Genomic DNA, 26,521 nt, shown 5'->3' with positions numbered 1-26,521 from the left:
TATTTTATTTATTTGATAGAGAGAGATCACAAGCAGACAGAGAGGCAGGCAGAGAGAGAGAGAGAGGGAAGCAGGCTCCCCGCTGAGCAGAGAACCCGATGCAGGACTCGATCCCAGGACTCTGAGATCATGATCTGAGCCAAAGGCAGAGGCTTAACCCACTGAGCCACCCAGGTGCCCAGTACTTCATTCCTTTTATTACCAAAAAGTATTCATTGTATGGATATTCCCCATTTTGTTTATCCATTCATCAGTTCATGGACATGCATTTTGTTTATCCATTCACCAGTTCATGGACATCCATTTGGGAGTTATTATGGATCATTCTGTACAAACATTCATAGACAGGTCTTTGTGTGGAAGTATGTTCTCTTGGTTATATACCTGGGAGTGGATTGCTATGTCATGTGCTATGGTTAACCTTCTGAGGAACTGGCCTATTTTCCAAACTGGCCACACTGTTTTCCATTCCTATAAGCAATATATAAGGGTTCCATTTCTCTATATTCTTACTAACACTTGCTATTGTCCATTTTTTTGTTTAATTGCCATCCTAGTGGATGTGAGGTGGTGTGGTATCTCATTGTGGCTTTAGTTTGTATTTCCCTAATGACTCATGATACTGAGCAACTTTTCATGTGTTTATTGGCCATTTGTAGATCTTTTTTTTTTTTTTTTAAGAGCCATTTGTATATATTCTTTGGAGGAATGCCTATCAGATCCTTTGCCCATTGCTCAATTGGGTTATTTGTCTTTTTATTGTTGAGTTGTAAGAGTACTTTATATGTTCTAGATATAAGTCCCTTATCAGATACATAATTTAAAAACATTTTCTCCTGTACTGTGGGTTGATTTTTCACTTTCTTGATGGTATCTTTTGACTACAAAAGCTTTACATTTTCACAAAATCCAACTGACCCATTTTTTTCTTTTGTCATTTGTACTTTGGATGTCATGTCATGAAGATGTAGATTTATGTTTTCTTCTAAGAGTTTTATAGTTGTAGCTCTTACATTTAGGCCTTACATTAGTTAACTTTTGTGTTTGTGTGAGAAAGGAGTCCAACTGCATTGTTTTGCGTGTGGATATCCAGTTGTCCCAACACATTTATTAAAGACAATTCTTAATAAATAAAATCTTTAAAAAAGGGGGCGGCGCCTGAGTGGCTTAGTGGGTTAAAGCCTCTGCCTTCGGCTCAGGTCATGATCCCAGGGTCCCCGGATTGAGCCCCACATCAGGCTCTCTGCTCGGCAGGGAGCCTGCTTCCCTTCCTCTCTCTCTGCCTGCCTCTCTGCCTACTTGTGATCTCTGTCAAATAAATAAATAAAATCTTTTTTAAAAAAAAGGCAATTCTTTCCCTTATTAAATCATCTTGGCACTCTTTTATTTTTTTCTTTCAAAGTAAACTCTACACCCAATGTAGGACTTGAACTCATGACTCTGAGATAAAGAGTTGCGTGGTCCAACAACTGAGCCAGGTAGGCACCCCAGCCTTGGCACTCTTGTAAAAGAAAAATCAGTTGACTGAGGGTATCTGGGTGACTTGGTTGGTGGATATCTGACTCTTTTTATTTATTTATTTAGATTTTATTTATTTGAAGTGGGGGAGGGACAGCAGAGAGGGATGGGGAGAGAGAGAGAGAAAGAGAAACAGACTCCATACTGAGTGTGGAGCCCAAAGCCTGAGCCAAGATCAAGAGTCAGACACCTGGGACACATGGGTGGCTCAGTCTGTTAAGTGCCTGACTCTTAGTTTTGGCTCAGGTCATGATCTTAGGGTCATGAGTTCAAGCCCCAGGTTGGGCTCCATGCTGGGTGTGGAGCCTACATTAAAAAAAATCAATTGAGGGACGCCTGCGTGGCTCAGTTGGTTAAGCAGCTGCCTTCGGCTCAGGTCATGATCTCAGCGTCCTGGGATCGAGTCCCACATCGGGCTCCTTGCTTGGAGGGGAGCCTGCTTCTCCCTCTGCCTCTGCCTGCCACTCTGTCTGCCTGTGCTCGCTCTCTCTCCCTCTCTCTCTCTGACAAATAAATAAAATCTTTAAAAAGAAAAATCAATTGAGGGGCGCCTGGGTGGCTCAGTGGTTTAAAGCCTCTGCTTTCGGCTCAGGTCATGGTCCCAGGGTCCTGGGATCGAGCCCCGCATTGGGCTCTCTGCTCAGCAGATAGCCTGCTTCCTCCTCTCTCTCTGCCTGCTTCTCTGCCTACTTGTGATCTCTGTCTGTCAAATAAATAAATAAATAATCTTAAAAAAAAAAAAATCAATTGAGGGGCACCTGAGTGGCTCAGTGGTTTAAAGCCTCTGCCTTCGGCTCAGGTCATGGTCCCAGAGTCCTGGGATCGAGCCCCGCATCGGGCTCTCTGCTCAGTGGGGAGCCCGCTTCTCTTCTTCTCTCTCTGCCTGCCTCTCTGCCTACTTGTGATCTCTGTCAAATAAATAAACAAAAATCTTAAAAAAAACCCCGAACAAACAGGATTTGAATCCCACTTTAACTTAAAAAAAAAAAAAAAACAATTGACCATAAATATAAAGGCTTACTTATGGACTCTCAAGTCTATTTCATTGATCTACATGTTTATCCTATACCAGTCCACACTGTCTTCATAAGGTAGCTTTGTAATAAGCTTTCAAATTGGAAATGTGAGTCCTCCAACTTTGTTCTTTTTCAAGACTGTTCTGGCTATTCTGGGTCCCTTGTATTACTATATGAATTTTAGGATCGGCTTGTCAGTTTCTGCAAAAAAGGCAGTGAGGGATTTGGTAGGGATATGTGAAATCTATTGATCGATTTGAGTAATATTACCACCATTTCCAATATTAAGCCTTAATAAAATAATCCTTTCCAATGTTTAGCTCCATGAACACAGGCAACCTTCCCATTTATTTAGACCTTTAATTTCCTTAAATGAAGTTTTATAGTTTCAGTGTACATCTTACACTTCTCTTGATAAATGTATTCTCAGGCATTTTATATTTTTTTGATGGTGTTATAAATTAAAATTGTTTTCGTTTCCATTTTTGGACTGTTCTTTGCTAGAGTACAGAAAAACAGTGATTTTTGTATACTGATCTTATATTTTACAACATTGTTGAGGTCATTTATCAGTTCTTTTTTTGTTGTTGTTTAAGATTTTATTTATTCATTTGAGAGAGAGAGAGAGAGAATGAGCACAAGTGGCAATAGGCTGAGGGAGAAGCAGACCCGCTGCTGAGCAGAGAGCGTGATGCGGGGGTTTGATTCCAGACCCTGGGATCATGACCTGAGCTGAAGGCAGATGCCCAACCAACTGAGCCACCAGGTGCCCCTCATTTATTAATTCTAACAGTGTGGATGTCTTCCTTAGAATTTTCTTTTTTTTTTTTTAAATAAAGATTTTATTTATTTATTTGAGAAAGAGAGGGCACAAGTCCGGGGGGAGCGGCAGACAGACGGAGAAGCAGACTTCCTGCTGAGCAGGGAGCCTGTCCTGGGGCTTGATCCCAGGACTGGAGGATAACAACCCAAGCAGAAGGCAGACACTTAACCGAATGAGCCATCCAGGCATCTCTATTCTTTAGGATTTTTTATATTATATCATATCATCTATGAATACTGTTTTACTTCTTTCCAATCTGGATGACTTCTTTAAAATTTTTTCCTCTTTTTTTTAAAGGATTTACTTATTTATTTTAGAGACAGAGAGAGCATGTGCACACACACAAGCATGGGGAGGGACAGAAAGAGAGGGAGAGAATCTCAGGTAGACTCCCTGCTGAGTGCAGAGCCAGAACGTGGAGCTAATCTCAAGACCCTGAGATCACAACCTGAGCTGAAACCAAGAGTCTGAAGCTCAACTGACTGACTCACTCAGGTGCCCCCAATCTGGATGACTTCTGTATTTCTTTTTCTTGCCTAAATGCCCTGGCTTGAACCTGTAGTACAATGGTAAATAGAAGTGGCTAGAGTGAAAATACTTGTCTTTTTCTTGATCTTGGAAAGCATCCAGTTGTTCACCATTAAGTATGACGACGTTAGCTGTGGGCTTTTAAATAGATAGCCTTTATCAGCTGAGGTTCTCTTCTATTCCTATTCTGTTGAGTATTGTTATCATGAAAGTGTTGGATTTTGTCAAATGCTTTTTCTGCACCTATTTAAATGATCATGTGGTCTTGTCCTTTATTCTATTAATATGGTGTATCCCATTGATTAATTTTCATGTGTTAAACAACCTTGCATTCCTGGGATAAATACCACTTGGTATATGATCTTTTTTAAAAAGATTTATTTATTTATTTTTTATTTGAGAGAGAGAGAAAGAGAAAGAGGGTACATAATTGGGGGGCTGTGACAGAGGGAGAGGGAGAGGAGCAGACTCCCCAGTGAGCACAGAGCCTGATGCAGGGCCCCATCTCACGGACCCAAGTTCATGACCTGAGCAGAAACCAAGACTCAGATGCTTAACCAACTGAGCCATCCAGGAGCTCCAAGGTATAGAATCCTTTTTATATGTTTTACATGTTGCTAGAATCTATATCCATAAGGGATATTGATTGATAGTTTAGTTTTCTTATGTTTTTGTCTGGTTTTAGTCACAGGGTAATGTTGGCCCCATAGAATGAGTTGGGAAGTGCTCCCCTCTCTTGCATGTTTTGTAAGAGTTTATGAAGGATTAGTTAATTCTTCAAATGTTTGGTAGAATTTACCAGTGAAGGTTCCTGGGCCTAGGTTTTTCTTTATGAAAAATTTTTAAAAAATTTTATTTTATTAAAAAAATAGAATTTTTATTTTATTTAAATTCAATTAAGTAACATACAGTGTGTTACTAGTTTCAGAGGTCAATGACTTATCATTTGTATATAATACCCAGTACTCATTACATCATGTACCCTCCTTAATGCCCACCCCACTCCTCCAGTAACCCTCAGTTTGCTTCCTACAGTTAAAAGTCTTTTATGGTTTGTCTCCCTCTCTGATTTTGTCTTATTTTATTTTTCCCTCCCTTCCCCTATGACCCTCTGTTTTGTTTCTTAATTCCACATATGAGTGAAATCGTATGATAATTGTCTTTCTCTGACTTACTTTGCTTAGCATAATACCCTCTAGTTCCATCCACATCATTGTAAATGGCAAGATATCATTTTTTTAATGTCTGAGTTATATTCCATCGTGTGTAGGTATTACCATCACATCATCTTTATCTGTTCATCTATCGATGAACATCTGCACTCTTTCCATAGTTTTTGTTATTGTGGACATTGCTGCTATAAACATTAGGGTGCACGTGCCCCTTCAGATCACTATGTTTGTATCCTCTGGGTAAATACCTAGTAGTGCAATTGCTGGGTCACAGGGTGAAATTTTTTTTATTATGAATTCAATCTCTGTATTTGTAGTAGGTCCATATGATTTCCTAGTTTGTACCTTTCTAAAAATTTGTCTGTTTCATCCAGGTTATCTAATTTGTTGGTGTACAATTGTTCATAGTATCCTTTTAAAATCTTTATTATCATCGTAAGATTGGTAGTGATGTCCCTCTTTTATTCCTGATTTTAGTTATTTGAGTGTTCTCTCTTTCTTGGTTAGCCTAGTTAAAGGTTTGTTAATTTTGTCGACATTTTCAAAAAGCCAATTTTTGCTTTTGTTGATTTTGTCTTGTTTTTCTAACCTCTATTTCATTTATTTCCACTCTATATTATTTCCTTCATTCTGCTTGCTTGGATTTAGTGTACTCATTTTGCTCTTCTTTTTCTAGTTCGTGAAGGTGGAAGATTGGGTTACTGATCTGAGATTTAAAACAAAACAAACAAAAAAATATATATAACATTTATAGCTATAGATGTCCTTCTAAGCTTTGCTTTAGCTATATCCTACACATTTTTCTATGTTGTGTTTTCATTTTCAGTCATCTCAAAGTATTTTTGTAATTTTGCTTAAGATTTCTTCTATGACCTATTTGTTATTTTAGGAATATAATGTTTAATTTTCACTTATTTGTGAATTTCCTAAATTTGCTTCTGTTGTTGATATCAGAGGACACACACTGTATGATTTTAATCCTTTTAAATTTATTGACACTTCTTTTGCGGCCTGACATCTGATCTACCCTGGAAAACGCTTCATGTATATTTGAGAAGAATGTGTACTCTGCTGTTGTTGGCTAGACTGTTGTATAGATGTCTGTTTCATATAGTTGGTTTTCCCTGAGGGAAGTTACCTCAGATTATACCCCGAGACTCCACTTCCACCGAGGGAGGCTTGCCTCTGCAGCCAAGAAGCTGTTGTGCTTCCATAATAATGATAAAAGTATAGTAGCAGTCAATGCTTATGTAACACATTCTGCTAGGAACTCTACGTTAAAATCACTCACTGAATCCCACCACAGACTCACCTTTGTACCCCAAGCAGCTGTTCCTCAGTGTAAGTGGCACTCCCCTCACCCTGTCGGGTTGGATTCCACTCATGCTCAGACTTCTTTTCCTTTTGCACTTTCATGCAGTTACAGCACCCACAGGGGTCATGACTTTCAGGAGGTCTATCTTCTGGGTATTTGTTTCTTCTAACTGCATCAATGTAAGCTGCAAAGCAACAGCCCCCCATTAGGCCTCCATCTGATCTGCAATCAGCTTTGCTATCCGCCCTCATTATCAGGGAGGCTGCTTGGGGCCAAGAGTGTGAGAGCCAAACTACTGACATCATCCTGACTTTTAAGCATCCACAAAAAACTGAACGAACATCTCCCTTGAGAAAACAATGTAGTAAATACGGAGGCAACCATGAAAACTTATAATGCTAGAAGCGCGAAGCATAATCATTTACACCATATCTACAATGGTCATTCAGCAAATAATTCTGAATCAGAGCCAGAAAAGGGGCTTAAGAGGCCCCCAAACCTTGCCTTTCAAGAGGTGTCTACCTTTAGCGCAGTACAGGGGAAAGCCTATTTTTCTGTGATCCATGGTCAGAAGTGACATGGCTCATAAAATAATTTGTTGTTTTTGTTGCCATGCCTCCCACCTAAGGTTTAAAGTAGGGGGGTTCTTTTAAATTAGCAGTTATAGAACAAGACACTTGGCTAGATGGAGCAATGAAATGTATGGATAAGACCTAATTCTGACCGGGGCGCCTGGGTGGCTCAGAGGGTTAAAGCCTCTGCCTTTGGCTCTGGTCATGATCCCAGGGTTCTGGGATCGAGCCCCGCATCGGACTCTCTGCTCAGCGGGGGGCCTGCTTCCTCCTCTCTCTCTGTCTGCCTCTCTGCCTGCTTGTGACCTCTGTCTGTCAAATAAATAAATAAATACAATCTTTAAAAAAAAAAAAAAAACCTACTTCTGACCACAAAGAGGTTATAGTCTAAAGGGAGAAGACTCAATTCATCATAACACATGGAGAATGTTAAGAAGGCCATAGCAATCCAGTCAAAAAAGGCAGAGGACTCAGGTCCTGTCAGGAGGATCTGGGAAAGGCTTTAGAAATATCTCTCTCCTGCCTAAAATACCTACTGACTATCGACTGCTGCTGCTTCTTTTTATTTTTTAAAAGATTTTACTTATTTATTTATTTGATAGAGAGATGGAGAGAGGGCACAAGTAGGCAGCAGAGTGGCAGGCAGAGGGAGAGGGAGAAGCAGGCTCCCCCCTAAGCAGGGAGCCTGATGCGGGTCTCGATCCTAGGACCCTGGGATCATGACCAGAGCAGAAGACAGCCACTTAACTGACTGAGCTATCCAGGTGCTCCTACCCACTGCTTCTTGTCCAAATTTCTTATCATAGGCCCATCTGCCTCTGCAGCATCCTCTCTCACCACAAGCTCTTTTGCAGCCTATGCTCTAGCCACACCAAATGCCTTTCAATCTGCCATGCTTTCTCTTTTCTCTGTGCCTTTGCACATGCTGTTCCCTCTGCTTGCAGTGCTCCTCCTCTAAGTCAGCCTAACTCCAAGGCATCCTTCTTCTCTTCATATGTCACACTTTCTTCCAGATGCCTCCTCTGACACCCAGGCTGTCAGTGTGCTTCCCAAACCTAAGACCCTGCTGTGTAGCTCAGGACTTAGTGGCTCTGTTTTGTAATTGTCTGTTTACCTGTCGAACTCCCTCAATGGACTGAGAGTTTTGTGATCTCAGGGGACCATGTCTGTCAGATCCCTGCTGCATGATCAGCATAATGAGGGTACATAATAGGAATTGAATCAATACTCTTTGCTTGACTGCAGGATGGCAAAGACCAGCCTAGTGGTCTTGGTGCAGGCTGCAGGAACAGCACCAAAGAGAGACCTAGAGTCAGTAGCCTAGTTGGGAGGAGCGAGCATAGGGTCTGGGAAAGCAAACTGCAGGAATCCGCATCACTCTGCTGACCCAGCCACCCTGGCACAGGCGGGGCCTGAGCACCACGGGCCCTAAGCTCCGCAAGGGCAGAGACGGAGCGGGGCTGGGGGCCGGAGGCAAAAAAGTCAACACGGGTGACTCTGGGCTCCTCGCCGGTTCCTTAGCTTGAGCCAGCGCTCCTGATTTCCAGATCCCGGCCCCTGTCCTGCCGGTCTCCCACCTAATTCGGTAACCTACTCAGGCTCAGCATCTCTTCATAGGCCTCCATCCTTCACCTCAGGCCCAGGATCTCAGCCCTCAGTAATCTCAAGGAGCCCCATCCCTCCCCCAACTCTGCCTGTCCCACCCTCCGGCAAAGACCTGGTACCTTCGGTCCAGCGCTCCCCGCTGCCTAGAGTCGCTGCCATATCGGTTCCCAATCGGCAGGTCTGCGGAGCCTCCCCAGCGCCCGAGGCTGAAAGGGACCCGGCAAGAAGCGCGGGGCATGCTGGTCATCGTAGTCCAACTCACAGGAGCTGCGGGACATTGGACTACAACTCCCGGCAGGCTCTGCGCGAGGGGGCGGTGAGAGTTAAAGCTGCCTCTGGGGCTCGACCCTTAGAAGCGAGGTCTGTGGAGGTTTGTTGCCGTTGGTTGACTGCTGGGCGACTGTCAACCACACTTTTCCTCAACTGTAGAATGGGGATAGTGGCTACGGCCTCACCTAACACTAGGGGCATTCAGGGAGGCACGGTGAGATCCTGCCTGGGAAAGGTTTTGCGAACTTAAGTTTAGAGGGTCACAGTGTGACTATTCATCTCAAGGGTGTCCTTTTAAAAATATATGCTAATGCACGTTCTGTGTAAAGTGTATGTTAGGTCCTGGAGATTGAGAGACGGGTTTTGGGAACCAAAACTTTAAGAACCAAGAAAACAGAAAAACGAGATAGATTTATGTAGTTAGAGGGCAGTCTGAGTATGCCCTCTTCCTGCATTTACTCTGGCACAGCTTCGTTAGAGGGACCTCAAGGCTTCAGAGATGAAGAAGAAAGGGGCAGGCGTTGGAGCTGGCATTAAAGTCCCTATCTTTGCTGTTCTTTATTCTTCATCCATCCCATCCTACTTCAGGGCACGTTTGAGATTTTTCTGTTCCACCCCACTCATTTCCATGACCCATTCCCTTGTTTTCTGAAGGCCCTATGAAATTAGTAAAAGGGAAGTAAAATACGCCTGCGTTTTCCCACTCAGGTCTTCATGAAGCCTAACAAAGATAAAAAGCAATTCTCATGGTGTCCTTACTGACTTGTGCCTGCAGGTGAATTGGGATGGCTAAAGATCAGGTTTCAAAAGTGAGGAATGATCAATTCATTTCAAGACAAAAAATTACTTAGAATTCATTGAGCTCTTACCCAGGAAGACCACATCAGTATGCCAACTGTGAAACCAAGCAGCAGCTATTTAGGCATTTGGGGGTGGGACTGGGAGATGATTAGCCAGAGACACAATTGATAGGGTAGAATCTTCCAGTGTAGCAGTTCTACCCTGCAGTCAGGAGTGGCCCTAGGATGTGGGCGCCAGTGTGCTCACAGAAGGCTGGGTCCTAAAGAAGCCACCTGAGTTTTGCAGACAAGGGACCTGATCAGGGATATACATTAAGTGATTAAACATAAGAAGGAAGTTTATTTGGTTTTGGGAAACTGGACAGACTGCTTTAAAATATGGACAAGGGAAGGTGAGGTATGCCTTAGGGTCTAGTCACAGGGCTAAGGTCTGGAGGTACTCAAAGCTGTCAGAGGGCTGGGAAGTGAGAACTATCTGGTTGAGAATGGCAAGGAGGGTGGGTTAGAGCACTGTAGGGAGAAACTGGATTGAGAAGAAGGCTACTATGAATTATGGGGCTACTTAGGAGTAGATTCGAGGTTCAAGAATGCTGGACAAGATTTAGGAAGCTGCCGACTTTTGGAAATGTCTGGGACCTCAACAATTTTTTCCATTGTCCTCTGAAACCTCACTCTCCACTTTTTTTCTAGAAGACTCATTTCCTCCTAGGTCAGTAAAAAATGGCTCAGCATGGCAACCTTGTCAGATATGCCAGCAAATGTAACCTTTAGCTCATTTAGACTTCAATTAACACTACTAGATGAACATTTCTATGACTAGCACTAGGACTAACTTAGAACTCCAAACCTCAACATTTAGAACACTTCTGTGCCAGTTTTGGGTTAAGCGCACCAACCACTAAACAAAATAATCCCGACTGTGAAACACAGTCTCTGTGTTCAGTAAAAGAGGTAGCTGTGGGCTCAGAAGGTTCAGGACGGAGGTGCCTGGGGAAAATAACCAGCAGGAGAGGTCAGGAAGCAACTGGGAATGAAATAAGGGAAGAGAACTTGGGATCTCAAGGAGAAGGAGGTAGGTATAGAAAGAAGTTCAAAGAGGTGATAAAGGACGTCTACAAATTCAGAAGGAGACTGTTGAGCAGAGCCACACAATGCTTTTCAACAGATTCAAATAGAATTGATTATTACTAGCCTGACTTTAGGAAATGATGTGCATGTACTAGGCCAAGGGGCCTGCAATGATCCTTCATCTACTAAACCATTTTACTGAGAGCTGGCCTCAGATTTCCATCAGTTTTCTCTACTTTTAGAAATATTTGTTGAACTGTAGTGAATTTTTGCTAGTGATCCTGAGGTTTGCCTTGTGCCCTGTATGATTGAGATGCTGCCCCATCTATCCCTGGAAGAAAAGTACTCAGTAAATGTTCCTTCTGTCCAACTGGGCCTGTGTGCCTGAGCTGGGTTGTTGGTTAGCCTCCCATAAGATGGGGGAAGAAGCAAAAGAAGGACATTCTATAGTAACTACCCCACCCCGCCAGGGTTGCCCTTCCTGGATTGCTGTGTTAAAATAAGGAGGAAGCTGTCATGTAAATGGCCACCATCCTGTTGTCTAGACATCAAGGAAAAGAGATACTGTCTCAGGGAAGTTTCAGGGGCTGCAGAGGCTGCACTTGGATTCCCTATCAGAGGTGGGTTTTTGTATTTGCATAAATAGTAGGGTCCTCTAGCAGAACTCCTTCTAATGCAGTTTCCTAGAGAATTAAGTGAATTCATCCTTGACCCCTTCTCAGAAGAGAGCTATTTAACAACAGGAAAATCAATATTGCTACTGAAGAACTGCAATGTTGGTTTCTGGGTAAAAGCCATCCAATCTCATAGTCATACCAGTTCATACACTTTCCCCCACATATAAATACCTTATGACTAATAGCTCATATCTGCAGGACATTGTTCAGAGTCAGGGGGATGCTTGTGGCCTTAGAATGGAGACATCAACTGGGTTATCTAGAGCAAACCTCATGGTCTTGACCTAATTAGTCCAGTATGATTAGCAGCTGATTGAAGTGCCCATGGCAGCCAGAATAACAAGAACAATTCGAACAGAATCGGTACTTGTAGACATTGTTATGTCATCTGGAGAGTTCTCTCCCAATGATGGATTTTTGTGTGTGCTGGAATTGGTTAGGAAGTCATGCATTTTTTGCAGTGTGGCTTAAATAAATATATCTGAGTTATTTTTAAAAATGTTGTAGTATTTTAGGGGCGCCTGGGTGGCTCAGACGGTTAAGCATTTGTCTTTGGCTCAGGTCATGATCCCAGGGTCCTGGGATCCAGCTTCTCCCTTTCCCTCTGCCCCTCCACCCCACTCGTGCTTGCACTCTTTCTCTCAAATAAATAAATAGCATTAAAAAAAAATGCTGTAGCATTGCTGTCATAGGTTGGAAATAGACTCTGAGACTTGGAGATTTGCATGCTGAAGGTTTATTGGTGAATGCTCCTGGGAACAAGAGCTGTGAGGGTTAAGGGAAGTGGGATGGGACAGAGTTGGGGAAATAGAGACAAGAGTTCCAGGTCTTTATCCCACCCCCATCAATCAGTCATCAAGCAGCTGTGAGCCCTCAGCAGCCAATGCTCCTCTTCCCCCCCCCCTCCAATTTTAGCAGCCAGCACTCTTTAACAGCTGAGGAAACTTGCGTTGACCTTGAAGTGGGACCTCGGTGGTGATACTCCACATTGTCTGCTGCGATTGCCAACTAGTACTTTTGCTTCCCACGTGTCTCCACATTTGCTCTTCCACTTTACCTACCAAGTGCCTACCAAGGGTCAGATAAGGATCATTCTTCCCATAAGACACAGGGAAATCTTGGGCACCTGGGTTGCTCAGTCAGTTAAGTGGCTGCCTTCAGCTCTAGTCATGATCCCAGGGTCCTGGGACCCAACCCCACATTGGGCTCCCTGCTCAGTGGGAAGCCTGCTTCTCCCTCTCCCTCGCTCTCTGCCTGCCGTTCTGCCTACTTATGCCCTCTATATCTCTGTCAAATAAATTTTAAAAAGAAAAAAAAAAGACACAGGGAAATCTTAAGTCTGGAGAATATAGGCTTGTCAGACTTACCTAAGACTTGTCTCTGGTTTCCACCCAGAGTGATCTCTACTCAAAAGATGGTGTTCATTTTTTCTTACATCTAAAGTTTATAGAACTACAGAATATAAGGACCAGAAAAGGGGCGCCTGGGTGGCTCAGTTGGTTGAGCAACTGCCCTCAGCTCAGGTCATGATCCTGGAGTCCCTTGATCAAGTCTCACATCGGGCCCCCTGTTCAGCAAGGGGTCTGCCTCTCTCTCTCACCTTCCACCTCTCATGCACTCTCTCTCTCATTCTGTCCTCTCTGTCAAATAAATAAATAAAATCATTTAAAAAAAAAAAAAAAGGACCAGAAAAGGTAATGAAAGCCAAGTAGTCCAGCCACCTTGTTTTAAAAGTAAGAAAATAGTCTGGGAGCTGGGGAGTGATTTTGCCCAGCTGCAAAGTTCAGCCTGTGACCACATTTCCTGTCCTTGAGAGCCAGTTTTTATGACCTTCGATGGGCTGGACACCATGTACCAAACTGGAACTATAGAAGTGACTCAATTTCAAGCCTTGTCCTAGAAGATTTTATTTTATTTTTTTAAAAAAGATTTATTTATTTATTTGACAGAAAGAGATCACAAGTAGGCAGAGAGGCAGGAAGAGAGGCAGGCAGAGAGAGAGGAGGAAGCAGGCTCCCTGCCGAGCAGAGAGCCCGATGTGGGACTCAATCCCAGGACCCTGAGATCATGACCTGAGCTGAAGGCAGTGGCTTAACCCACTGAGCCAGCCAGGCACTCAAAGATTTTAGAACCCAGTAGGTTTCTTCAGTCTGCTGAAATAGTTGCAACAGAACAGAGAGGGTGAAGCTTTTTCCAGGCTTTCTCTCTCATCTCGCCTCACAGCGTCTAGATCCAGAAGCAAATAGCATATTGTTGCACATTGTTCAAAATGGGTAATCTTGTAATCTGGACTGCCAACTAGCATGTATTTATAAAATTAACCCCTCTGTGTAGACACATGCAGGTGACTCTCCCACTGAATGTCCCCCAGCCAAAATTAATTTCCAAACCAGTTTCACGGTGGAGAGTTCTAAGAAAATGGGAAACTGCTTTTCCTCCTTCCCTTTAAAAGACTTTAGAGGGTTTGTCACCCTTTATTCACTTTCTAGGACACAAAGATTATAGCTGTACAGGGTAGAGGGGTGGGTTTTGGCTTATGAAGTCACAAACTTATCCCTGTTCCAGACCTCCCCAGTGTTATTCCCATAGCTAGGACCAAAGTGAGGCATGTCTGCCTTGGCAGAGGACATCTGCCCTCCTATTACTCAGCTCTCCCCACTGGGCTTCCCTAGTCAGAATGCATTATGCCTCTCGTGTTCTCATTCTCTAGGTTCTCTAGGTGTGTGCACCTAGAGAGTTTACAGCTCCCTTTCTCTCTCCTCTTTTGAAGTAATTAGTCCCTCAGGACCTCATTCCTCCTTAATAATCCAGAGGAACTGAGGCAGACCTGACAGAATGTTCAGTCTACCTCGCAGGTTGCTCAGACAGCTCTCTACAGGGGCAGAAGCTTGGATCTGTGCTTGTCCAGAAAAGGAGATATCACAACTGTTAGAGCACCATTAATAAACCTGCATGAGAGCACAGACCTTAAAAGAAATTAGACTGTTGGCCAGAAAATAATTTTAATGCAAAGTAGCAAGGGCCACTCCACTTTGTCATTTTCCTTACCCTTGCCCTTGCCCTCCAGACTCCCCCTTCCTTTGACGGTGAGTGGGTGGGAGGAGCAGGCTGTATTTCCAGAGTGGCTGCCCATATGGGAAAGAGTCTCTCATCCTGGCAGCTTACTCCTAGATCCAGAGGAGTGCTGGTGTCCTTTCGATCTTGGAGTAAGTGTGAAATAATAAAATAATTTATATGTGATTCATGCCTCTAGCACTCCCATCGCCTTCCTCTTTATAGTCATGGGGCAGCTTCATCGTCCTTGGACCCATGGGGACCCGACATTGCTTCTAAAGAACCTGCAAAATAAATACATCGTGAGAAAGCGTGAACTTCTCAGGAGTGGTGGGCTAGGGAAGAGGAGAGCAGAGCCTGCATCTTTGAACGTATCTCTTTTCTGGTTAAGGAACTAGAACCTGAAGGTAAGAGGAGGAGAGAGAAGGGAGGAAGGAACCAGGAAAAATGTACCTTCTCTGCTGTGGGGTATCCTTTGCTGTTATTCATGTTGATATTCTTCATGGAGATCAGGGTGATGCTGTCTTTCTCTCCATTGGCTGTGGAGCAGCTAGGGGTAGGAAAGGAACATGGGTTGTAACATGGAGGAGCAGGAGTGTGATGGGGTGGTCAGGGAACTGTGGGGTCACATGTTGGAACTTCGACTTTTGTTTCGATAAACCTGTATTTTGGTGATGGGCCCTAATGAAATGGGCATGTGCTTGGAAGCCCAAAAACTTGTATCTAGGGGCGCCTGGGTGGCTCAGTTGGTTGAGCGACTGCTTTCGGCTCAGGTCATGATCCTGGAGTTGCGGGATCGAGTCCCGCATCGGGCTCCCAGCTCCACGGGGAGTCTGCTTCTCTCTCTGACCTTCTCCTTGTTCATACTCTTTCTCACTGTCTCTCTCTCAAATAAATAAATAAAATATTTTTTAAAAATTAAAAAAAAAAAACTTGTATCTAAATCTTAGTTTTACTACTTGCTACTCGTTTGATCTTGACCAAGTTACAATGTCTCCAAGTCTCAATTTTTTCAAATGTACAGAATGCAGTATATCTGCGTTGAAGAATTGCTGTAAGGATTTGAGATAATATTAGAAAATATCTATCATAGTGCCTGGCATGTACAAGATGTTCCTAAATAAGTGTTTTCTTATTTAAAGGGGTATCTAGAGAGGCGCCTGGGTGGCTCAGTTGGTTAAGCGTCTGACTGTTGGTTTCAGCTCAGGTTGTGGTCTCAGGGTCACGAGATCCGGCCCCACGTTGGGTTCTGCGCTTAGTGCAGAGTCTGCTTATGTTTCTCTCTCCCTCTTCCTCTGCCCTTATCCCCTCCTCTCTTTCCTTCTCTAAAATTAATCAATAAAATCTTTAAAAAAAAGATTATTAGAATCTGAACTACATATTAAATATAGTATTCTATATATATAGTTATATATAGATATAGAATCTATCTATATAGAATCTATCTATCTATCTATCTGTAAAATAATCTGAATTATATTAGAATCTGAATTCCTATACTTTTCATGAGGGGGTTATAGAGGCTTAGTCCTTAGGCTGAAGAGTTCCAGTTTATCTCCTGTCTCCTGATTGTTTCATTTTAGCATCACTCCTGTCCTGCCCATCCCTTGCCTTGGCCTCAGTGGTGGCTGTCAATATTCCATGCATGCTTGTGTGGACATTCATGTAGAAGGCAGGAAATATCAGTTCTTTTTCTTTTTTTTTTTTTTTAAGATTTCATTTATTTATGTTAGAGAGAGAGCAGGGGGAGGGGCAGACCGAGAGGGAGAGAGAGAGAATCTCAAGCCAGCTCCACACTGAATGCAGAGCCTGACACTGGGCTTGATCTCATGACCATGACCTGAGCTGAAATCCAGAGCTGGATGCCCAAATGCCTGAATCACCCAGGCACCCCAGGAAGTTTCAGTTCTCTCTTGGAGTGGGGGACTGAGAGGTCAGATAGATGATTCCTCCATTATACCTCTGACAGTCTTACCTTTCAGATAGCCCCGAACTCCCAGGCTTCTGGGGATCTGTAAAATAGTCAAAGGCACAGATTGGGGATCACATGCTATAACTCAGAAGACCAACCTGTCCCTCAAAGCCCACCCAAGTGGACTACCCTCCCATCTCATCAGTGGTGCTTATGTGCCATGCTTTTCCTACACTTCAGTCCCAAAATGCATCTCTTGTTCTCTTATTAAAGAGGGGCAAAGGGGGCCCTGAGTGGCAAGGATGTACCTTCAGACTCTTTGTTCTTCCGACACTTAAACCTTAGACTGACCACACTGACTAAGACGATCACCACAACCACCAGGATGACAATGAAGCTGATAACACCTGAGCAGGGAAAATGTCAGGGTAAAGGAGAGGCAAAGGAAGGGTCAAAAGGGGGCAAGAGGAGGCCAAATTCCCTTCCCAGCTTAGTGCTCTGTAGGTAGGCTCTGAGAGCAAAGTGAATTCCCCTTCTTGGATGAATGAATGAGCTCTCAGCCCACTACCGTGGCCAGAGTGAGCTCCACAGCTGCCTTACCCCCCAACAAGAACATGGAACATGGAACCCAGCAGAGCCCAGAATTGCTGACTGGAGGGCCCATGGAGGCTCCTTCCTACCAGGGCCTCCTTTATCAGCCATGCCCTCCTAGAACAAATAGGTGGGATTTACACTTGTGTTTCCAGACCCAGAGTCCAAGTTAGTTCAGGGATGGGGTCTCCTGCCACTCTCCCCACCTTGTCTCTCTTACCAAATGCAGCCACAGTGAGCACCGTCTCTGATGTGGGACTGGGCAGGACGGACAAGTCTTCTTTGGTCCTCAGGCTCATGGTGGTTGATATGGGAGTAGTGTCTGAAATGGAATGGGGATGGGTGCATTAGTGAGGGGACTGGGAGGCCTGCCAGAGGAGAGAGCTAGCCCCCCCCCCCACTTTCCCAGGTAAAGAACTCAGAAGGAGCCCATGCCCTACAAAAAAGACTTCCTCCTGCCACTCATACCAGATCTCGTGAGGATGGAGGTTGGACTGGGTAACATAACATGGGATAAGGTGATTGCCCTGCTGGTTGCTCATATTACTAGCTGCAGGGGACTCCGGAAAGTTCAGGATGCCTCCCCTGTTACTCTCTTCCCACCATCCCCTTGGGACCCATTTGTGCTCCAGAGATAGGGAGCCAGACTGGGCAAGGTAGAGCCCTCTGTATTTTGCCAACGGTTGAAGCAAGAGGAAAAAAAGTGCACTGGAGGTTTATCCCCATGCACTTATTTAATAAGGCAGGCTGTTGGTTAAGGGGCACAAGTTTCTGGTCCTCTTAAAAAATAGTACGATCAGGGCACCTGGATGGCTCAGTTGTTAAGCATCTGCCTTCAGCTCAGGTCAAGATCCTGGGTTCCTGGGATTAAGCCCCACATCGGGCTCCCTGCTCAGCGGGAAGCCTGCTTCTCCCCTCCCACTCTCCTGCTTGTGTTACCTCTCTTACTGTGTGTCTCTCTCTGTCAGATACATAAATAAAATCTTTTTAAAAAAGTAGTATGATCACCCATCTCTTCTCCCCTTTGACTCTCCTTTTTTTTTTTTTGTTTTAAGCTTTTAAAGTAATCTCTACACCCAACATGGAGCTTGAACTTGTAGCCCTGAGATCAAGAGTCGCAGCTCCAGCAGCTGAGTCAGCCAGACGCCCCCTCTTCCACTCATTGTACTGCTGGTCTGATCGCTGTCCATTTCCTTATCCATCCCCGCACTGCCAAATAAGTCTGTGAGTATAAAAAAAATCCCAGACCCAAGGGGTAGGATGAAAGACAGGGTCAGGGTGCTCTTCATTGAGAACACAGACAGGACAGCAGGGCCACGACGGAGGTGTCCGTCCCCTCCCAGCTCTTGCCCCACACTGGCGTGTGAGGTCAGCCTGCCCAGAAAAGCATGGAGCCCTGGCCAAAGGCCTTTTGCCTCCCTTTCCATCATTTTGGCTTCTACCTCTCCCTTTTTTCCCCTCCATGCCTTCATCAGTCCTGAGTCCCGGCTCCTTTTGCCTTCATTGTGACCAGGCCCAAGGCTGTGTCTCTACTTCCCACCAAACCTCTCTCATCCCCAAACCAAGCTGCCACTGATGTGGCTCCTGGCCCTGCGAGGACTCCTTGTGGGGCAGAACCTGGGCATTCCGAAGAGGTGGAGAAGGACCCCAACCAGACATGACCCAGTGCTCCTGACCCTCAGCCCCAGGTACTCACCAAGTCCTGCTGTGGAAGTCTGTGCCTGGGACTGACCGTCCACAGTGCTGGTGCTTGGTGTCACAGGTTTACTGGTCACCATGAGGACCTGTGAGGCCTTGTCCTGAGCTGCTGTGGAGTAAGAAGCATGGGTGGGCCTGCTCAGGTCCTCAGCCAGCATGTATAAGGGTCCCTCTTTAGCCCCAAACCTTCCTTTTCTTTACTGCTTTCAATTCCAGAAGAAGCCATCCTCTCTTTTTAACTTTGGGCCTTTACCTCTAGGGTTCTGTCTGCCTGAAATCTACCCTACCACCCTCCACCCCACAGTCCTCATCTGCGTAACTCTGTCTTGGACCTCCACTTCCAAGGTCACTCACTCTAGCATGTCTTCCCTGGCCCCCGAGTCAGAAGTGGCCTACGTCCAAGTCTGTCTCAGCCCTTGCAACACGTTCTGCTGTGCTCATCACAGCCCTTTCCCCCTGCTTTGTAGCTGGGCACATGAGGTCCTGTTTACTTGTCTGCTCCCCACCAGTCTGTATTCTCCTATAGGGCAGCAACTGTGTCTGCTTCCTCACTGGGCCTTCCCCAGAAGCATCTGGATCCGAGCCTCAGAGTACCTTGGGTCCTAGTGCTGGCCAGAGAGCTTGGGCTGCTGGGATCTGAGGAAAGGCTCTTTCCTGCAAGGACAGAGGCAGGAGGAGGTTGGAGGGGTCAGATTGGGTGATACCACACTCCCTTACCCAGCTGAGAACCCTTGGGCTCCAAGCAGATCCAAAGGGCTAGGTGGGGGTTTGGGCGGGAAGCTGGGCTGGGGCAGGGAGCAGCCCTTCTGCAGCCACCCTCACTCACCTATGTTGGAAAAAAGTGGCTCTGTGGTCCGACTTGGGCTGCTAAAGTTTCCTGAAACAAATCATCTGAGGCTGTTGCTCTGTCTCCCTGTCTTCTTCCCCATAGCTGGAGTTTTCTAATCTTTCTCCCTGCCCCACCCCCCAACCTCCAGCCATTCATCAGTCTCCTCTTTTGAGGCACATTAGCCTAGGTCAAGCTGAAATAGTCCCCAGAGGAGCTCAGCCTTCGATGTCCTAAGAGCTCGGGCCCCATCCCCAGTCACCTGAGATCTGTGCTCCTCTTGCCCTAAGTGGCCAGGCCTCAATGCTAGAGTAGGTCCCGTGTGTTTGGTCTTACCCTGAGGGTGAGGTGTCTGGATTGCCCCAGGCTGGGAGTGGTGGCCTGCAAGAGAGAGCAGAACACTTTGACTAGCTTGGCAAGACTCTTGCCCAGCTCTGAGCCCACAGCAGAACCCAGTCTTTCCAAGCCTTCTGTGCTGGAAGGCAGGCACACTTGGCAGAGGGCTGGAGGATGTGGCTCTGGTTCACAGGCCTAGCTTCCTCTGAAACCATAACTCAATAGTACCATCACCCCCACCTCAAGTTCAGTGTCCCAGAACCCTTTTCTGTCTCTTTAATGCCACGTGGGTTCTAAGCCAAGCTGATAGGAGGTCAGGGGAAGGTTATTTTAAACCAGTGATTTGTCCAAGAACAGAGGGCCAGTGACCTGTGATGTCTGGTTAAGGACCTAGGACTTGAGATTCTTGCTTTCCTACCATTGAGCCATCCATTTCTCCCTGTGAATATTGTCATCTTGGTCCTGCCCCCAAGGAAAGGGGATGGAAAGAATAATGCGGTGAATAAAATGAGGTTAGGGACTGGGGTTGGTATCTGGGCTGTCTCTCTGCCCCGTAACCCAGTAGGAAGGAAGAGCACACACAGGAAGTGAGTTCTGAGGTATATATATTAAGGCCAAGGAAGCTCTAGAACACATGGCCAATTTTACCTTCACAGGCAGAGGCTACTTCAGAAATGGCCGTTGTTGGCCAAAGCCAGGGAGGAGCCAGTTACCAGGAGGCCCCAGTCAGAAGCCCTCACTGGCTTTTCGGTTTGTACACGTGTATGCCTGTGGGCCTCTGTGCCGCTGTGTATGTGTGTTTTTGTGCCCCTCTTTGCGTCCCCTGTGTGTGTGTTGGACCTGAAAGGTCAGGTTGTGTTTGCTCATTTTCCACAATGAAATCATTCTTGAAACCTGTGAACAATGTGAAATGAAAACAACGTGGGGAAGTGGACCCGCCCAGCCTGGTTCCCGTCTCTATGCCTCAGCAGGGACCGCAACTTCTGGCCTGGCCTTTGGGCTCCGAGGCCCCCCGGTCCGCAGGGAAGTCCCAAGCCTGGGGCAGGGTGAGCAGAGGCGGCTGCCGGCCAGAGCCCTCCCAGCCTGTGGCAGCCTGCCGGTCTGTTTATTTTCCTTAGCCACTGCCTTCCTCGTGGGGCTATCACTTGGACGGTGGGGATTTAATGGTTTCCAAGCCCAAGCTTGCCCAAAGTCTGGCTGTGTTTTTCCAGGTCACCAGTCTCTGGTAGTACCCTCCCTCCTTGGGTGGGCGTAGGAGGGGGATTAACACTCCTAGGTGCCTGAGGCTGGAGAGAACTCTACCAGCTGAAAATGACTCTGGAAGAACACCTTTCAAGGCACATCCTGAAAACAGCTGTCAGCTACTGATCCAGCGTGTTTTAGGTTCCGTCTGATCTCTGTCAGGTCGTAATGTTAGCTTTTAGTGGGTGGCCACAGTACACTGCCTTCCCACAGATGTGGGAACAAAACTAGTGGCTTGGAAGGAGTTCCAGAGTCACAGACTCCAAGTTCAAGTACCCTGATCTCTGTCTTCTGGCCCTGTCTCCCTACCAGCACTTTCTGTCACCAGTGGATTCCTCTGTGAGTAGAGGAGGGAATTTGGGAACACCTGTTTCTGCAGGCCAGAGTGCCTCTGACCACTGGGCATACAGACAGCCCAAGAACCAAGGGCTGCAGAGATTTCTGATTTTCCCATCTCTTCTCTCTAATCCCTACCTGCTTGATGACCTTCCAGCCTCTCCTTTCTCCCTCTCTACCACCCCTGTCCCTTATTTTCTTCAGCAGCATAATTTAATAGTTAAAAAATCATAGCTTTTGGAGTCTGACAGGTGTGAGTTCAAGCCCAGATTCCACCACTTCCTCTCTGACCTAGGCCTGTTTTCTCTTTAAAACTCAAATGACTTTCGGGGCGCCTGGGTGGCTCAGTGGTTAAGCCACTGCCTTTGGCTCAGGTCATGATCTCAGGGTCCTGGGATCGAGTCCCGCATTGGGCTCTCTGCTCAGCAGGGAGCCTACTTCCTCCTGCTCTCTCTCTGCCTGCCTCTCTGCCTACTTGTGATTTCTCTCTGTCAAATAAATAAATAAAATCTTAAAAAAAAAAAAACTCAAATGACTTTCATACCTCATAAGTGATTGTGAGGATAAGAAAATTCATATAAAGCACTTAACCCAGTGCCTGACAGACAGTCCATGCTCAATAAATACTAGACATATTTAGTTTTGCACTGTTCCCTCCAATCCTCCAAGTCTCTGTGTATCCACGTCAAGTTGCCTTGTGGGCCTGATTAGCCTCCCAATGGTTCCCTCAAGGGAGATAGTAAGAGTACTGAGATTTTGAGATGAGAGATGAGGAAATTCAAGGGGTGAGCATGGCTTATGTAGAGTTTACACAGGATTTTTTGAGCCCTCCCACTTCCTGGGACACTGCCCCTTCAGGAGTCTTGCCGTTTAATCTCCTCCTCTGCCACTTCTGTGGTTTCTACAAGAGTTTAGTCCTGCAGCCCCAGACCAAATGTGTGACTCTGCCCTCTGGGGATGTGGGGCTGGGAGTGGGGGGGCAATCAGAGTCTTACTCCGAGCCCATGGGCTTCTAGAGAAAAATCTGACCTCTTCAGGGGAGGGAATACTGGAACTCAGGCTTCCCACCCCCTACCAGGGGAGAGCCATCCTCTCTCCCTGTCCAAGCACTTTGCACTTTTTTGCACTCTTTTCTGCTGCTCTGAGAACAGGCTCATAAGTCCGTAACAGAGGACGGCTGGAGAGTGAGGTGGGGGTGGGGAAGGGATGACCAAAGGGAAGTCGCTACCCTGTGAGTCAGAATCTCCTGGATTTCTCATGGTTCCCAGCAACTGCTCCCTAATTAGGGGACCCCTTCTGAGCTGCTTCACCCCTCATGGGCTAGCAGAGGGCAGTCTTAGAGGTGTTGTTTCCAGTCATCTCCTCTGGCTATCTTCTCACCCAGGCCACCACTGGGCGAGGATGCTGTGTACATCCTCTCTGGTAAATAGTTCTTTGTATCTAACCTGAGTCCCTCTTGCTGTGATTTGAGCTTCAAGTCAACATTTGGAATGCCCATGTTGTTACTTCTTATATGAAAAAGAGTAAGGATCACCTGTAAAGCCCAAAGTGCAGACAATTGTATGCCAGAACACCCTGGAAGGAGCTTTCTGGCCTCAGTCTCACACCAGGAGAGTCGCTTCCCCACATTTCAGGAGATCAGCCTCTGTGGGTGCCCCAGTTCATCCTGGAAATTTTCTCACAAAAGGGTTTCACCATACCTCGACTTTGCGTTTGCTTGGTACTGACCACCCCCCGCCCCCAGACCCCAATTCAGCTGGTTCCCTTCATGAGAAAGCTCTGGAATTTCCCTTGGGCATGGGCCTAGATGGAGAGCATGTGCCTCGGTCGGTGGACAGGGGCCCAGGACTGCCAGCGGCGGGAGAGGAGCTGCTGGAGCGGAGGGGCTAGTGCCTCTTACCTTGGAGTAGGAGGATGCCGAGGATGGCCCAGCACAGCTGCGTGGCTCTGACGGTGCCCATGTCAGCGGGGTCTGTGGCGGGCAGGCAGCTGCTCCACGATGGCTCTGTCCATAGTGGAGAAGAGAGAGGGAGTGCTGGGGCGGGGTGTCGGGTGGGGGCTGGCTCTCCAGGAGCTTCCTGTCAAAGAATAGAAGGAAACAGATTGGGCCTGGCTCCAGGGGCCCTGCTCAGCCCAGCAGGCCCAGATGAGGATGTAAGGCTGGAGCAGCCGTGATCATGCCTGGAGCTCTGCCTGGCCTGGGCTAGAGCCACTGTGGTCTCTGTCCTCCAGGGCCTTTCGACAACGATCAGTGATGGCCGAGAGGCTTCAGGCCCCCTCTCTTCCCCTCTGAGGGGCCATCAGGTCCCTCCACACACAGTCTGGAGGCTTTTGGAGGTTTTCCTGCAGTCGAACTCCAGTCCATTCCTGTACTCTTTCAGACCAGGTCCCCATTGCCCATGACTGAACCTTGAAGCTCAGCCCACCAGCTACCCATGCTCAGGAGATGTTGAATGCTTCCTTTTCCTCTCCCTCCTCGGGGCTCCCCATGCAGATGGGATGCCCAGCACCTTTCATGGAGGTCTTACAAACATTGTCCTTCTTCTTCTTCTTCTTCTTTTTTTTTTTTTTAAAGATTTTATTTATTTATTTGACAGAGAGAAATCACAAGTAGATGGAGAGGCAGGCAGAGGGAGAGAGAGGGAAGCAGGCTCTCGGCTGAGCAGAGAGCCCGATGCGGGACTCGATCCCAGGACTCTGAGATCATGACCTGAGCCGAAGGCAGCGGCTTAACCCACTGAGCCACCCAGGCGCCCCATGTCCTTCTTCTTTTTAAGGTTTTATTTTTAAGTAATCTCTACAACCAATGTGGGGCTCCATCTCAGAAGCCTGAGATCAAGAGTCGCTTGCTCCCCTGATGGAGCCAGCCAGGTGCCCCTCTGGTTGTTCTGAATAGTTCTTCATTCCCTCCCAAGGCTCTAGGGAAGTATCTGTTCCTTGCCTCTTCCAGCTTCCAGCAGCTGTTGGACATTCCTTGGCTTGTGGCCACATCACTTCAGTCTCTGCCTCCATCTTCACATCACCTTCTCCTTTGTGTGCCTCTTATAAAGACACTTGTCATTGAATCTCATGACCATCTGGATAATCCTGGATGACCTCCTCATCCCAAATCCTTAACTTAGTTACATCTGCGAAGACTGTTTTTCCATGGGAGGTAGTATTCCCAGGTTCTGGGGACTAAGATAACGATGTATTTTTGTGGGGGTTACCATTCAGGCACTATGGCTAGCTTTCTCCCTCTTTAAAGTTCCTCTTTTCACCTTTGTAATTATGTAAATACTACATATTACAATCGTTTATTATTTTGATGCACAAATTGTCCCCATTTAGGTCATTGGGGATCTCTTCAAGCTGGCTTTTGTGTCGTGTTGACATGGTTCCATCATTCTTTGAGCACTTTCTTACTTTCTGGAATAGCAAGATGTTCCATGTTCATCCTGTGCCCAACCTTGGGATTGGCTATTTCTCCAAGGAGCCCTAGTTACAAATGGTATTTAGAAACTGAGATCCAGTCAGTAGGCATGCTCAGTGTTCCTCAGGGGTAGCCTCTCTAAGGCCTCTCTCTCTCTCTTTTAAGATTTTTAAAAACCTGGGTGCCTGGGGGGCTCAGTGGGTTAAGCCTCTGCCTTTGGCTCAGGTCATGATATCAGGGTCCTGGGATGGAGCCCCACATCGGGCTCTCTGCTCAGCGGGGGGCCTGCTCCCCCCACCCCCCACCTGCCTCTCTGCCTACTTGTGATCTCTGTCTGCAAAATAAATAAATAAAATCTTAAAACCCCTTTATTTATATATTTTAGAGAGTGGGGGGTGGGTAGAGGAGCAGAGGGAGACGGACAAACAGACTTTGTGCTGAGCCATAGCGCCCCACGCAGGGCTCGATCCTATGACCCTGAGATCATGACCTGGGACAAAAATCAAGAGTTGGAGGCTTAACCAACTGAACCACCCAGGCACCCCTCCAAGGCCCTTCTCTTAAATTTGGCTCTCCCTGAGTTTATTTGATCACTCGCCTTGTAACTAACCTCCCATCTCAGCACCACCCTCCCTTCAAGGATACCTTCTACTCAGGCTTTGACCCTTCACTCTGGGCCCTTCCTGTGCGTCCTGGGCTCTAACACCCTTCTCTGTGACTACCTCCCACCTCCACAGCATGTTGCCTAACTTGTTCTGCCTCACCTTTGGGACTGGATTATTCCAGAAGTAAAGGGAAAACAAGAGAAGGAAGAGCTTTCCCTTTATTTTCAAATCATAAGCATTTCCTGCTGGCTCACAGTCTTCATCACAATTGTATTTTTTTTTTTCACATTTTATTTATCTATTTATTTTAGAGAAAGTATGCATGTCGGGGAGGTGGGAGGAGGGAGGGAGAGAGACTGGCTGACTTCACGCTGAGTGCAGAGCTGGATCCCATGGCCCCAAGATCATGACCTGAGCCAAAACCAAGAGTCAGATGCTAAACCCACTAAGCCACCCAGGTACCCCTCATTGTGATCATTTTTAATGGCAACGTATTTACTATTTTGTCGTCTGTTTAACCACTTCCCTGTTTTTAAACGTTTAAGGTGCTTCTGGTTTTTCTTTTTATTACTGATACTGCTGTAGACAGCTACAGGCTTCGTTTTAGCCATTCTAATAGATATTTATTTTTTTATTGTTTTTTATTTTCTTTTTCTATTACTTTTTAAAGATTCTATTTATTTGAGAGACAGAAAGACACAGAGAGAGAGTAAAGGAAAGAGCAGAAGGGGAGGGAGAGGGACAATCAGATTCTGCAATGAGTGGGGAGACTGACATGGTGCTGCAACCCAGGACCCTGCGATCATGACCTGAGCCAAAACCAAGAGTCAGATGCTCAACCCACTGGACCACAGGTGCCCCTATTGTATATTTTTTTAAAGATTTTATTTATTTATTTGACAGACAGAGATTACAAGTAGGCAGAGAGGCAGTCAGAGGGAGAGGGAGAAGCAGGCTCCCTGCTGAGCAGAGAGCCTGATGCGGGGCTTGACCCTAGGACCCTGAGATCATGATCTGAGCTGAAGACAGAGGCTTTAACCCACTGAGCCACCCAGGCATCCCTATTGCGGTTTTTTTTTTTTAAAGAGCTTTATTGAGATATAATCCACATGCTGCTAAAGGCTGAAGGTTTGTGTCCCCTCAAA

At 46.2% G+C, this 26,521-nt stretch overlaps 2 protein-coding genes across 6 annotated transcripts in view; both read right to left on the bottom strand.

The window, feature by feature from the left end:
* Positions 1-11,689, bottom strand: part of DNAJC18 (DnaJ heat shock protein family (Hsp40) member C18) — a 29,885-nt gene extending 18,196 nt beyond the window's left edge. The window contains exons 1-3 of one of the 2 annotated variants that reach the window (XM_082725588.1): positions 11,536-11,688; positions 8,669-8,755; positions 6,370-6,556 (exon numbers count right to left, since the gene is read on the bottom strand). In XM_082725588.1, coding sequence (XP_082581714.1) covers positions 6,370-6,556; positions 8,669-8,708 — 227 coding nt within the window. In that variant the 5' untranslated portion in view covers positions 8,709-8,755; positions 11,536-11,688. Of the gene's footprint in view, positions 1-6,369; positions 6,557-8,668; positions 8,756-11,535 lie in introns of both variants that reach the window. The other variant, XM_082725589.1, reaches the window with a different exon arrangement.
* A 2,660-nt stretch (positions 11,690-14,349) lies between these two features.
* ECSCR (endothelial cell surface expressed chemotaxis and apoptosis regulator) lies at positions 14,350-23,432 on the bottom strand. Of its 4 annotated transcripts, none has more exons than XM_082725597.1 (10): positions 23,260-23,432; positions 19,782-19,826; positions 19,446-19,496; positions 19,214-19,273; positions 18,618-18,728; positions 17,142-17,243; positions 16,639-16,737; positions 16,394-16,430; positions 14,872-14,968; positions 14,350-14,702 (listed from the first exon to the last, which is right to left on the bottom strand). In XM_082725597.1, exons 1-10 carry the CDS (start codon positions 23,318-23,320, stop codon positions 14,694-14,696), a joined length of 672 nt encoding a protein of 223 aa, XP_082581723.1. In that variant the 5' UTR covers positions 23,321-23,432; the 3' UTR covers positions 14,350-14,693. The 4 variants fall into 4 exon arrangements, with proteins under 4 accessions (XP_082581723.1, XP_082581724.1, XP_082581725.1 ...); XM_082725598.1 differs by having other exon boundaries at positions 18,618-18,725; positions 23,260-23,403; XM_082725599.1 differs by lacking the exons at positions 19,214-19,273; positions 19,446-19,496 and having other exon boundaries at positions 23,260-23,403.
* Between the last annotated feature and the right edge of the window lie 3,089 nt (positions 23,433-26,521).

The sequence above is a fragment of the Mustela nivalis genome (genome assembly GCF_964662115.1).
Source record: "Mustela nivalis genome assembly, chromosome: 3".
NCBI lineage: Eukaryota > Metazoa > Chordata > Mammalia > Carnivora > Mustelidae > Mustela > Mustela nivalis.
Note: the sequence above shows the minus strand (reverse complement) of the source record. Positions and strands in the feature narration are given on the sequence as shown.